This window comes from Planococcus citri, chromosome 2 (assembly GCF_950023065.1).
Source record: "Planococcus citri chromosome 2, ihPlaCitr1.1, whole genome shotgun sequence".
In the NCBI taxonomy this organism is placed as follows: Eukaryota; Metazoa; Arthropoda; class Insecta; order Hemiptera; family Pseudococcidae; genus Planococcus; species Planococcus citri.
This window is the reverse complement of record NC_088678.1, coordinates 11,396,453-11,410,790: the sequence shown is the minus strand read 5'-3', so window position 1 is coordinate 11,410,790 and position 14,338 is coordinate 11,396,453. Positions and strand designations below refer to the sequence as shown.

General features: G+C 35.4%; 1 protein-coding gene and 1 long non-coding RNA gene across 2 annotated transcripts; both read right to left on the bottom strand.

The window, feature by feature from the left end:
- Positions 1–636: 636 nt before the first annotated feature.
- On the bottom strand, positions 637–2,082 carry LOC135834626 (uncharacterized). Its single transcript, XM_065348564.1, has 4 exons — positions 1,859–2,082; positions 1,543–1,597; positions 1,103–1,399; positions 637–1,017 (listed from the first exon to the last, which is right to left on the bottom strand). The coding sequence occupies exons 1-4, from the start codon at positions 1,916–1,918 to the stop codon at positions 764–766; spliced, it is 666 nt and encodes a 221-aa protein (XP_065204636.1). The 5' UTR covers positions 1,919–2,082; the 3' UTR covers positions 637–763.
- A 3,486-nt stretch (positions 2,083–5,568) lies between these two features.
- On the bottom strand, positions 5,569–8,978 carry LOC135834638 (uncharacterized). The gene is made up of 4 exons (XR_010556726.1): positions 8,427–8,978; positions 6,540–6,585; positions 6,197–6,433; positions 5,569–6,111 (listed from the first exon to the last, which is right to left on the bottom strand). It is a non-coding gene; the product is annotated as an uncharacterized LOC135834638 (long non-coding RNA).
- Positions 8,979–14,338: the final 5,360 nt, after the last annotated feature.

The following is a 14,338-nucleotide window of genomic DNA, read 5'->3' as shown; positions in this document are numbered from 1 at the left end:
AACATTCTGAGTCAGCTGGAGCTGCTTTCGTTCTCATTCTAGAGTCTCCAGCTATATTTCAGAAATCCCAATTTTTCAAAAAAATGCCACCAAAATTGTCAAATTTAACTTTAGCATATAGGTCACTAATAAGCACCAATCGCGTTTAGAAAAGCTAATGATGATTTCGACAATTTTTATGGCGAACTTGAACCCATCTCGAAATCAACCCAACATATTCAAATTTGAGTAAGAAAAAACAAATTTTAGCTTTCCAACTTCACTGAATAAAATTTTATGGAAATTCCAACTTCAAAAAATCTGCTGGAAGCTCCAGAACTGCTCAAAACTTCTCGAAGCCATTTGAAATAAATTTGGGAGATGAAAAATTGGAAACGCATCAAATTTCAGCTTTCCAAGTCAATTTGGTAAAATTTTGGTTTTTTCTCATTGTTGTGCCAAATTTGATTTTCAAAAATTCACCAAAAATCAACAAATTTATTTCAACGGTTGAAATTTTGCCTTGAGATGTATTTTTTCATGCTCCTTTGATTCAGCTAAGTATGCTTTGCTCAAAAAATGTTCTGCCAGTTAGGATACTTCCCTGGTTAGTAAGTAAAGTAGATAAGATTAGAACAATGTAGGTAAATAAATAGGTACTATAAAAAGTTTGTAATAACAAAATTCAAAAGGTATGAAAATGTTTTAAAATTATAGGAACTATTCAAATACAATTGTGAAAGAATACACGAGTTCAATTCATCAGTGAATTAAGAAACTTTTTCTATTCATCTTGATGTTTAATACTTGAACATATGACTGCTTCATCATATGACGGTGGTGGTGCTTCGTAATCCTTCGAAGTGGATTCCATCAATAAGCATTGATCGTAGGAAGGAGGAGAAGATGAAAGTGGGACGTTTTCGTGATCATTTATCAAAACAGTTTCTTGAACATCGATGCCACTAGTCGGAAGTATTAAATTTTTTCTATCACTGGCAAAAGAAACTGTTTTAGCTACGACGTACAATTTCCAAACTGAAACAAAAATATGTACATGTAGAATAAAATCCACACGATCACGAAAAAAGAAAAAAACATAGGTAGGTAATGAAAATCATACCGAAATAGCAGATTAACGATGTGCCTAGCACGCTGAGAGAAAAACTGAGTTTAAAATCGTGCAAATCGATATTTTCTTCGATTTTTTCATCACTTAGGTTTCTTTGGTACAAATGCATAACGATCGAGTAAATGTAGAACATATCGAGTAATATTAGTCCGACCATGCATCCGAGTAAGAAATATTTTGCAGCTATGATCGTACATGAATTTCGTTTCTTGTAAATGAATACGACTGTAATCGATGATAAAGTGGTTTCGAATAGAATTACGATGATACTGAGTTTGACATCGTTTCCTACGTATAAAGAAGAAGAAGAAGAAAAATATCATTTCGGGCCATTTCAGTGACTTTATGTTAGAAGTATTTGTAATATTATGTGAACATGAATTCGAAATACTTTGGATTATGATCCCATTCCTACATACATAGGTACTTACCTAGATCTGTTAAGAGATTCCGATCCATTCCACTTATTAGGATGGTGTTCACAATCTGTGTAAAAACAATCATATTATTAATATAGCATTCCTATAATTATTATACTTCCTGAAGATCTAACTGGGTGAGTTAATCTTCCAATTAACTGGGATCTGAGGTTTTTGTGGGGTTTTCAAAGATTAAATTGTGTTTAAAAGCGTTTGGTAACTTTATCAGTGAGTGAGTAATTTGAAAAATTACCCAAATAAAACTAAAATTGAGGGCGAGAACTAACTATTAATTATATAGAGTAATATATAAAAATTAAAAACTTACCGCGTTGAAAAAAAATACAGTTGCAACCTCAAAGCTACTAGTTTTCATGTTAAACTGCATTATTCAATCATACCTACCTACCAACTAATCTATCTAACGATCACTATTATGTAGAAGACGTGTTAAACATGAAAATTGAAAGAACTGCTCGTAAATTAGTAGGTAAAAAATTAAATCACAGCTGATTTGTTTATTGTCTATAATCACGTATTGAGAGGGTTCAAATCGAGATTGTTTCCCAAATAGAGAATAAGCAACGAAGTTCCAAAGTAGATATCTACCTAGTACCTACGTACTACTATGGTAAATTACGTCGAGCTTGATAATGAGAAAATTTGCTATAAAACTGATGATAGAGCAGTATTCGAATGAAGTATAATGATACCGGCACGTGCAACAGTTGCATTAAGTATAACATTTAAGTAGAATTATATGTATTATTCAATTCGATAGAAAGAGATGATTTAATCAGAATAGGTAGATACCCTACTCACATGGAAATCTCACTCATTGAGTACAATTCATTCAGGTTTTTCTTAATTTTGTTCATTTTCACTGAAAAAAAAAATATATAAATATTCTAGGGGGTAAACTCGTAACTTTTTTATAGATTAACCAGCAAACTCATAACGTTTTGACAAACTCGTAACCTTTTTAGGACGTGACTTTTCGATGAGGTGCCATATGAATCTACAAGGTGTGGGGAGTCTACTGGCAAAGTTTGAGCAGGGACGTGAGATTGCCGTTTATACACTTTCTCTTTTGACTCAATTTTCAAATGAGTGCATAGCCTAAGTATTATGTACAAGGACATGAGGAAAAGGTGTTTATTGCCAAGAATCATTTTTAACGTTTTTTACGTTCTTTTTGGTGATTTCGGTGGTTGAAGATGTCCTCTTTCACATGGCGTGGTCAAAAATCGTCTAAAATAAATTTTTGACTGCTCAATTTTAATTTAGAGTTGATTATACAGGTCCGAATTTTCGTGTTTTTCAGTCTAAACAGTGATTTTATGGGAAAAGTATGCATCCTAGGAAAAAAATGCAATGAAGGAAATTGTAGAGAATAAAATTTTCTTTCTGCTCAGAGCTGGTTATTTTTCTGTGGGATGCTTTGTTAAAAAGCTATTTGCGAAAAACAGAGACGTAAGGGACTTTTAAAAAAAAGCTTTTCTGAAAAATTGATGTTTCGGCAATGAGATACCTCTCCACAGGTCACCCAAAAATCAAGTTAACGAATATAACGCGGCCTAACATCGAGTACTATCAGGCCTATGGGGTGACGCGTCGAGCGGATGCACAGCAACGAAGTTATAGAGGGGTCTTGAGAATGCTGTTTATACAAAACGTTACGAGTTTGCCTGTATGCGGCTATATATATGAATACACGTACCTAGTACCTTGTGGTGCCCGGGTCTTTTATGGTAATTGTGGTGCCCGCGTACATAGAGGATCATATATAATGTATGATAAAGGTGTTTTAGAGCAGTTTATTTTTTTTAAGGTTTTTAGTCATAGTGGTGCCCGTTATATAAACTTGGTACTTGTGGTGCCTGCCTCAAAAATTTTTTTTTCACCTTAGAGTGCATTTCATCAAATTCTACATCGTTTTATATAAAAAGACCTTGTGGTGCCCGATTTGGGCGCCACAAGCCCAAAACCGGGCACCACAATGACTACGTATACTTAAAACGGGCACCACAATGACTAAGTTTAAATCTATATATACATGTAAAAACCATACATTACGAGATCCGTTTTATATAAAATCGGGCATTACGAGATCCTGAGATCCTTTTGCCGGATCTCGCAAGTTCTATCATATGCCATGGTACTCGTGAGATCCGGGGGACCCTGTACACACATTTTCAGCCGGATCTCGTTTTGCCTACTATTCATATACTTATATACAATTTTTGAAAATAGATAAACGACGCATCTTGCGAGATCCACCCCCAAATCAGGTTTAGGCCATTGGTGGATCTCGGTTTATGCGGATCGCGAAATTGATGGCGGCAATGCATAGAAAGGCACTGTTTACACACTGCAACGTTCGTTCGAACGAAGTTGTAGGGTTATTATTTGAGTTTTTAGCATTTTTCGAAATTTTTTGGGTCGGATCTCGCAATGCCTGTGTATATGTCGGATCTCGCAATGTACTATAAGACAGTATATATATATCCTTAGGTATAAAGTATATCAAAGTTCGGATAAAATTCCATACCAATTCAAATTTTTGAAAACGGGATAGTCCAAAGTTCCATAGCCCAAATTTCAACGTTTTTGAAAATTCAAAATTTACCATTCTTGGCAACATGAGCTTTTAGAAAAAAAAAAATATGCAGTTTATTCAATAAAAAGTAAAAATTTGTCCTGAAACTAATATCAACTCCTTCGAGCCAAAGTTCATCTTTTCCAGTTATTTGGAGCACTCAACGAGATTTTCCATTCCTCCAGAATTTTCAAATTTCTCCAGATGGCGCGGAGATTTATTTGGGCAGCTAGAAATCGAGTTGATGATTTATTCTGCACCCATTTAACGAGTTTACCAGCATTTTTGTCTGGTACATGAATTTCTTCAAAAAGCATGAAAATTAACTTAGGAAGCTCAGAATCGAGTTGTAGCTTATTCACGACCTATTTAACGAGTTTATCTGTGTTTGTCTCGATTTAAAAACAGACACCTCAAATGTATTTTTTTAATCAGCAAATATACATCTATTTTTATGAAGCAAAAATTTAAAAAATTAAAAATTTTCTGTTCGTTATTATGGGGAATTTTGAAATTTGCACGAATGTCTTTGTTTCGTCAGAAATCAACCCTGAAAATTGAAATTTCACTATTTCCAGCATATCTGGAGCTTTCAGCACGATTTTTGTGTTCCCCAAAATTTAAAATTTTTTCCAGAAATGTGAAAATTGATTTCAGCAGCTAAAAATCAAGTTGTGGCATATTCTCAACCCGTTTGAAGTGTCAATCCCCATTTGACGTAATTTCTAGGCGGATATCTCGAGATGTTTTTTACCAACATCCTTCAGATATGTATCAAGTGCTTGAAAATCTATTCAGAAAAATTCACCCGAGGTGCCGGTCTGGAAATCCTGAAAATCAGGTCACAAGGGGAAACTCGTTAAATGGGCCCAGAATACGCAACAATTTGATTTTTAGCTACCCAAATTAATTTCCATGCCTTCTGGAGAAAATTTTTAAAGCCCGGAGAAATCAAAATTCGCGTTCCAGAATGAATGAAAATGTTGAAATTTGATTTTAGAGAGTTGATATTAGTTTTTGAGGGCCAATTTTCATCGTATATTCGCTGAATGAAATACTGGAATGGTATTTTATCCAAACGTGGGAAGAAAACGCGGATTTGATCACTCAAGCGACTAGCGAGAGTGAATAAAGTATTGTTTTATTCTACTAGTAGGATAATAATAATTATACGTATCTACTCTTTTTAAAAGCATAAATCGTCAAAAATGATCAATTTTTAATCTTCAAAAATTTGCCAATACTCGAAAAATCAATTTCGGCAGCTGATATACTGATTATAGGGCTTTCAGATCCTGATCTTTTCAAAAATTCTGGTGGATATTTTGAGAGATTCTCTCGTGAGGATACTTCACATGATGATAAGATTCTGAGCAGTCCTTAATTCAAATTACTCCGTCATTTCCTAGTCCATTCGGAATAAAACACGACACAGAAAATTTACTTTCAAATCATTATAATAGGTATATCAAATATCATAATTCGTAATACTGGAACAATGCACCACAAAACTTAGGCCTATGGTCATGGAAAAATTGACTTGAAAAACAGTCTGTGTATCTCAACAGTCGAAAACGGGGTTAAAAGATCCGAGCACTGTTACCAGTACTAGAACTTTTATTTCTCTCCCCCCTCCAAAAAAAACAATTCTCTAGGTACGAGGAAATAGATAGCAAGCGGAATAAATATTGCTGAACATGTACCTTCCTACTACTTGAAGATAGGCAACTTCATTCTCACTATACTACAATGCAGGTTTAAAACCACCTCTTTCCGTTAACTTTTATCTTCTGGAAAGTTGAAAATAGCAGCTTCGTAACTGGGTGGTGGTGTCTCCGTTACGCACTCCTCATAAGAAGGAGGAGGTGCGTCCAAAGGTGAGCTTGAAATTTCAACTCCATCTCGACAATTATTATTATCTTCTGATGTTCGAATTTCAAATACAAAATTAAATATTAATACGATCGAATATGTCTGGAGGCCTTAAAACAATGCACACATCAGATGAACACAATTTCAAAAATTTGAATTTCAAATTTATAAAAATTATAGGAAAAGCCCCCTTACCGAAATGAAATGACATTGCGATCCAAATTACGCTGCTTATTTCTCCTGAAAGAGCTATCCTCCATACGAGTGCAACAATACCGACGATTCCCAGTAATTGTAAGGATGCGATGCAGGTAAGTAAAGTTTCAACACAGTTAATTTTCGTGATACGAGTAGAGTTAAACGAAATTAACAAGAGTGATAGAATTGGATGGATTATTAATAGAAAGTACCAAATGTGTTTGTTTTCATTTACTGCAAAAAATAAAATAAGTAAAATGAATTAGTAAAGGCTACTCTAATTATGATATCATTGATCATGGGATTAATGACAGGTATTATGTTGAGATTTAATACTCACTAGTTAGCTGTATTGGACCATATATCTGTAAAATGGCACCCGAAAACTGTAAGAATAAAAAAATATACGTTTGTAATTTGTATGTACGAGTATTTGTATGTCATGATAACTGATAAGACGGCTAGGTAAATATAATGATGTATTGAGACTTTTCACGATTTTTCAAAATTTTGACCCTCATTTTGGGGCACAGAGGGGCTTTGAAGGGCTGTATGCAAAAAATAAGTTCATATTCGTACTAAGCGACCTCGAAAACGTACCATTCAATATGTCACTCGACTTTTCACTTTTTTTCAAAATTTTGGATTTTTTGGGGCAGTTGGGAGCTGTGCGGGGTTGGGCCCAAAAAATACGGCCATATTCGTTCTGAGCGACTCTGAAAACATATAATTCGATATATCACTCGACTTTTCACGATTTTTCAAAATTTTCACACCCATTTTGGAGCACAGAGGGACATTGGGGGGTGGGACCCAAAAAATAAGTTCATATTCGTACTAAGCGACCTCGAAAACGTACCATTCGATATATCACTCGACTTTTCACGATTTTTCAAAATTTTGACCCCCATTTTGGAGCACAGAGTGGCTTTGAGGGGTTGTGTGCAAAAAATAAGTTCATATTCGTATTCAGCGACCTCGAAAACATACTATTCGATGTATCGCACGTCCAGATTTGTTTTTCAAATATATTATTCAGTAGTGTGTTACTTGAAAAATCAAAAGCAACCCTCACGAACCCCCGAGGAGGGTTGAAGACAAACCAATGATAGTTTGATTAGTAGTTGGGTGAGTGGACTTTGTAAAAAAAGTTTGAGCGAAAACGAATGATTTTAAGTGGTAATTTTGATTAATTTATTGGACTGACTTTTTTTGAAACACCTACTCTTTCCACCCCTTTTTTGGACCCCCCCCCCCCTTGAGCAATGGGTATCGAGTGTAGTATCAAATTGTCGAGAATTTGAAGGGGAACATTTTTTGTCGTGGTAGTTTTTCTCAAAAACCTAATATTTACGGAGTAAAACGCAAAAAACGTGAATCGGAACCGGTTTTAGCCCTCTAAAAAATTTTCTTCCAGGGGTATGAGAATCGGCCTTTTTTTGGTGGTTCCGAGAGGGTCCATCCGAACACATTCCCGAAGAAAAAATTGATGTGCCAATTTTTTTCTTTTTAAAACCCCTATTTGCCCGCTCTAAAAGTACTTCACACGCGATTTTGGCAGAACTTTTTTTGACGATTAAGTATAGTAAAAAAAAAAAAATGTGGTAGGTGGGAAGCAACTTCTTGATAATTTTTACCAAAAAAACTGAATTTTTGCAATTTCGGGGAAAATGTACTTTTTGATGATATTATCAGGCAAAATAACTTTTTTTTGACAATCTTGACAAATAAAAAGTATTACTGAGGCAATTTTGAAGAAAAAAATTGGTACCTATTTATAGCAAAAACAAGTTTTCTGAAGGTGCATTTCCCCAGCCCCCCCACAAACTTTTTTCAATATCTCCGAAAGGATTAAAGCACAAACAACCGGACTTGAAGCACAAACAAGCACTAACGAAGCACAAACGAATGACCTTACTTAGACCCTTTTTGGCGGTGGTGGGGGGCTGGGGAAATGCACCTGTTTTCTGACGCTTTGGCAAGAAAATACGACTTTTCGAAATCAAAGCGAGTCTTCCAGACAACTGATAAGGCTGGCAAAATACTGAACTTTTTGCAATTTTGTCAAGAAAACTGATCCAATTTTAGTAATGTTTACATTTAATTAGGACTTTCTGAATGTTTCGGCAAAAAAAAAACATACTCTCTGCCCCCTCGACGATATTTTCATACGCGAATTTGCCGAGATGCAACGTAGGAAATTATGTACTGTAGCTTAGGTACTTACTCCACGAATTATCTACGAATGATTGCCCGAACCCCTAGCAACCAAACACTTCGCTTTCCGTTAACCTAGGAAAAGTATGTACTCCAAAATTACGTTTTCTTTTAATAAAAACCACCAACCACTAGGTATATAATAGATATACTACACACTAACCTCACCTCACTCGATCCCTCAATCCAACTCACAAGCACTCGTCTCACTCTAACTAAAAATTTTCAAAGTCCCAACCCTGCCAAATATCTGAAAACCTCTAATGGTGTAAATTCTGGGGAATTCCATAAAGAGACGCTGGCCCAGGGAGAAGGTGCCATGGCAAAACGTTTATTCAATTTTCATTGAGAGTAATTGGGGAAAAAATATTCAAGCACAAGTTTTTGTCAAAAATAACTTTTTCATTGCACTTTTACTACGTACACTTTTCACCACTCATTTGCACTTCACTTTTACACCATAGCACAGGGTACTAATTTAAATACAAAAATTTCAAAATACGTTTCTGAAAATCATTACAACACGCGTTTACATTAACTTCATAACTGACGTTTGTCACAACTAGTGTAAAACTAGGTATAGTTCGACAGTTGAGCAATCAGTTGTATGTTGGAATGCGAAATTATTTAGAGATTATATGTAACGCCAGCGACCAACCGGAAATTGACGTCACCTCGCATTTCAAATTTTGGCAATGGTGAATCACTGCGAGAAAAACTGGTTGGCGATCGCGAATTTGTTAACCTATTGCTGCTACCGCTAACAAAGCCATCGCAAATTCGTCTACACACCTTACGTTTCGCTGCAATCAAGGCGAAAAGATGACGAAAATGTTGGTGAAAACGTATATGTATCATCAATGGGGGTGGGAATTCGGATAAAGAATTAGTACTAACAAGGGAACCTCTTGAGGTGTCCGCCTCCGATTTGAACGGGACCACAATTTTTGGAAAGAGCATGTTCTAAAACCCCCAAATCCAAATTTTCAGTTGCCCGAGTTCATTTTTCGATTTTTGGCGAATTTTTGACAATCCAAAATTGACTATTTTGGTGATTTATGCTTTTTAAAAAAACTAAAAAAGTACGTACTTGATCAGTAAAAATGTTCAAAATAAGTCCTAAAACTGATATTAACCCCCCAAATCCAAATTTCGCCATTTCCAGCCTTTCTTGGGCCTCCCTTTAATTTTTGGATATTTTTATTATGCAAAAAGTTGGTCAAAAACCCACTCTTCAGGTGTCCCCTTCAGAATCGGCTCAAATGTGAATAAAACACAAAACTCGATTTTTAGCTGCCCAACTTCATATTCACGTTTTCTGGAGCAAATTGAAAATTCTGGAGGAATTGAAAAATCGCACTGGAGGCTCCAGAATGGCTGGAAATGGCGGAACTCGACCTCAGGGGGTTTGTTGTGTTCGAAATACATCGATTCGCACAAATTTCGAAAATTTTTTCGCAAATGGGAAATTTTTGATTTTTGAATATTTTATTTTGAAAAAAAGCTGGTCAAAAAACCACTCTTGAGGTGTCCGCTCCAGAATCGGCTAAAATGCGGATAAATTTGTTGAACAGGTCGAGTGTAACACACAACTCGATTTTTAGCTGCCCAACTTCATATTCACGCCTTCTGGAGCAAATTCAAAATTCTGGAGAAATTGAAAAATAGCGCTGGAGGCTCCAGAATGGCTGGAAATGGTAAAATTTGGATTTGGGGGGTTAATATCAGTTTCAGGACTTATTTTGAACATTTTTACTGATCAAGTACGTACTTTTTTTAAAAAAGCATAAATCACCAAAATAGTCAATTTTGGATTTTCAAAAATTCGCCAAAAATCGAAAAATGAACTCGGGCAGCTGAAAATTTGGGTTTTGGGGTTTTAGAACATGCTCTCTCCAAAAATCGCGGTCCCGTTCAAATCGGAGGCGGTCACCTCAAGAGGTTCCTTTGTAAGGGCTGGATAATTTTGGCAAAATATTGCAGAAGTTGAACTTGTTTGTAGTCAGTATTCAATTGAAATGAAAAATTGGCCATTTATAAAGTGATATTTTCCCACCGTAATCCTTTCAATACAATCTGAATCTTTATATACCTACTTATGGTAGGTAGTAAAATCGTACCTACTGTGTGCAGTAGCCTACTTAGGTCAATCATTAAAATACACATACTTACTTACTATGTTCAAAATCAAAATTGCAAAATAATGCATGATTAATATCCAACGTAATACTTATGTCGCGGTCGGGTTAGGTTGAGTAAGACCAACGTTTATGCAAAATGTGTACGAGTAAGGGTGAGCGTGATCTGACAGAAAGAGACTCGTCGATTAAAACCAACGAAAATACAATTTACAGCAGTAGTGTACATAGAACTTGGCTATCAATTTTTTTTTTTTTGAAAAAAATCGTCATAGGTAATTACCCTCTTGAAGCTTTTTTCGAAATTCTGAGGGCAAGTTTTGAAAAAAATGGTACGTGGTGAAATTCTTCCAGAAATATACACCTTTTTCTCTACTTTGATAGAACCTTCGAAATTTTGAAGAAATTTTTCACGACAGTACTGATTTAAACTCTTATTATGACATTATATGTACATTAACAAATTAGCATCCGTTGCATGATGCATAGCTGTCCCGCTTCTAACACCATCTCTTTCAACTCCCGTAAACTGTTACAGCATACAAATTATCGTAATTGTGGAGATTCATCGAATATTAATTTGGAATTCGTTCGTATAAATTGCTTCGTGTAGTTTAATGCTTACCCGCATCGGTTAGTTTAAGTAATGTACCGTAACTAGAATTGTTGTTTTGTTGGGTGGGTAAAGTCGTAGAGATTGACGCATCTTTATTCATCTGAAGAAATTATAATGGGAGGTTAATTACCGAAAACGTAGGATAACAATACGCAATACCCTTTACCCTCTTGAAGAATCGGAATTTCGGAAAAAGGTTCAAGTGGATGATAATGCAAAATGCACGATGAATTGCGACGATTTTTGTCAATGAAAAAGTGACCATCAAATTCTTCACCACTGCCAGGTACTAAGTACGTGTATTTATAATATTTACATTAATTTATATGAAAAATTACAAAACGAAAAAAACCGCGAAAAACAAGTGAAAAAAATAACAACCTGTTCTGTTCTTCTCTGAAAACGTAGAGAGACTGACAGAATTACTCATTTCTGGTCTCGTTTTTGTTGTGTCGCCTTCGCATGTCCATCGAGCCAGTAACGTTTGTAACCAGTTGGCTTTCCTATGAAAGCCAGACACTACCGACTAGAATGATAGGTAAAATTATTTTTAAAGATAGGTAAGAAAAGATATTTTCACAGAAAATTAAAATGACATAATTTTTACAAACACCAGCAATAAGGTATCATTGTACGAGTACATATTATTTCAATTTTTTGGTTTGCTCCATTGAAAATAAATATTATTAAAAGCTACCTACTCTCAATTAGGTGATTCATATCTTATACCAACTTTTTTAAAAGCTCACCATTAAACATTCATTTCTCAAAAAAAATTTAATTTAAAAAAAACAAAGAAGTACGTAAGTATAGGTTAAAGATATGGAAAAAATATGAATAATCACAACTATTAAGCGTTACAGAGATGGTGTATTTTTATGTAAGTACTTATTTGAAAACAAATTAAACCTAGTAGGAGTAGGTAAATACCTAGTTGATTCATTCTTACATTTGCATCTAAATGAGAAAGTCACAACAGCCAATAAAGTCGTAGGCGTATTTGTGTTGGCAAAATTGGTTATTCGTAACCGTAAAGTTCGCGTTTAGTAGTTTTTTATTTTAAATAAATAAATATAAAATTTCGCTCGTACCTATGTATTCGTGTTATGTAATCGAAATTCTCTGGCTGCGCCAGGAATAAAATCGTACTGGTTAAGTACAATTCATTTGCTATTTAATAGTCGACCAATTGAAATGTTTAGATACGTAAAATCACCGCATTATTATTGTTTCAATCGTCATACGTAAATCTTATTGTCGAGCATTTTAGCTCATTTTTTGTTTAAGTTTAGGTTACGTTGAACTCGTTGAGGTCAAAGAACCATTTCAAAAATATATCTTTATTTCTTCGACATGTTTTGATGTTATTAATTATTGTTTTATATTTGTTCGACGAAAGTTTAAGTCAGGTTTGTCTCTGTTCTTTGAGATATTCCGTTCAGTTTGTACGCTTATGGTTTTGAACACAGGAAATAAAATTGCACTCAAGTCTGCATGATTTTTATTCAACTCGAACAAATTTTATGTTTGAAAATCGGAACACTTTTGGTGGAATTACTTATAGGTACAGATGAGGTCTGGTTCCTTCGAGATATTCGTTTTGATATTTCAATTGCAAAAGCAAAAGTGACAATAGTCGTCCACAACCCTATTGACAATTTTACTAGCAGAATGCTAGCATTAGTAGCACCCACCTAGCATGAGTAGCAGGAAACTAGCATGATACTAGCGTTATGCTAGCATGAAATGAGCTAGCATAACATGCTAGCAAAATGCCAGCTTATTACTAGCATGATACAAACTAGCAAGAAGTATGTTAGCGATTAGCTAGCTACATGCTAGCAACATAACTACCGAATGAAACTAGCATTTCCCGCTAGCAAAATGCTATCATATATCTAGTATGAGATGAGCTAGCACAATGCATGCTAGCAATATGCTAGTTAAACCCTTGCCCCTTAATTACCAAGTGATGCTAGCAGTTCATACTAGCATGATGCTATCATATCGCTAGCATGCGGTGAGCTAGCACAATGTATGCGAGCAATGTGCTAGTCAAACCCTTGCCTCATAATTACTTAGTATAATGCCAGTTGCCCATGCTAGCATGATGCTATCATATTGCTAATGTGAGATTATCTAGCAAAATGTATGCTAGGGATATGCTAGTTAAAATCCAGCACCATAATTATCGAGTGATTCCAGCAGCTCCTGCTAGCAAAATTCTACCATAATATACTAGCCTGAGATGAGCTAACACAATGTATGCTAGCAACATGCTAGTTATATCCTAGCATCATAATTACCGAGCGATGCTGGCAGTTTCTCCTAGCATAAAGCTACCATGTTGCTAGCATGATATGAGCTAGTAAAAAGTACACTAGCCATACACTAGTTAATCCTAGCAGAAAAATTATCTTATCAACAATTATTTTACTAGCAGAATGCTAGCATTAGTAGCAGAATACTAGCACGGTGCTAGCATGGAATCAACTAGCAGATTACCAGTTAGAATGGTGTTAGCACTTTGCCAGCAGACATTTTATTGGAAAATTCATCCTAGTATAGAACTGGTATGGTGCTAGCATGAGGTGAACTAGCAAAAGACAGGCCAGCAATTTGCTGGTTACATGCTAGCAGCATAACCACTGAGTAAAGCTAGCAGTCATTACTAGCATACTGCTAGTGCATTGCTAGCACCCTGTAATGGTGCTAGCATGAGGTGAACTAGCAAAAGGCATGCTAGCAATCTGCTAGTTACATGCTAGAAATACAATCACAGGTAAACTTGCACTAGTCTACTGCTAGCGCTATTCTAACCTTGGTAAAGCTAGCAGTCAAAGTACTAGCATGGTGCTGGATTTTTGTTAAAAGACTTCTTATCCAGGTGCTAGCAGTCAAGTGCTAGCATGATGCTAGCAAATTGCTAGCGTTGTTCTTTATTATGATACACTTAACTTCTCTTAGATGAAGTATGTAGTCAAGTTGAATATAAGCTCAATACAGTTTCCTGTTTAAATTAAGAAGAGTGAAGTTGGCAAACTAATCACTCAGTTTATACTAGCACAAGATGCTAGTGCAATGCTAGTTCTTAACTAGCATTGTAGGGCAATTGCCCATTTTTGGATATTTTTGGGAAACATACCATAATTAAAAATACCCTAAGTA

Coding starts and splice junctions, on each gene's coding strand:
- LOC135834626 (XM_065348564.1), bottom strand. CDS start 1,918: ATGCAGTTTAACATGAAAACTAGTAGCTTTGAGGTTGCAACTGTATTT. Junction 1,598..1,858: donor CTGTATTTTTTTTCAACGCG/GTAAGTTTTTAA, acceptor GTTTTTACACAG/ATTGTGAACACCATCCTAAT. Junction 1,400..1,542: donor GAATCTCTTAACAGATCTAG/GTAAGTACCTAT, acceptor CTTTATACGTAG/GAAACGATGTCAAACTCAGT.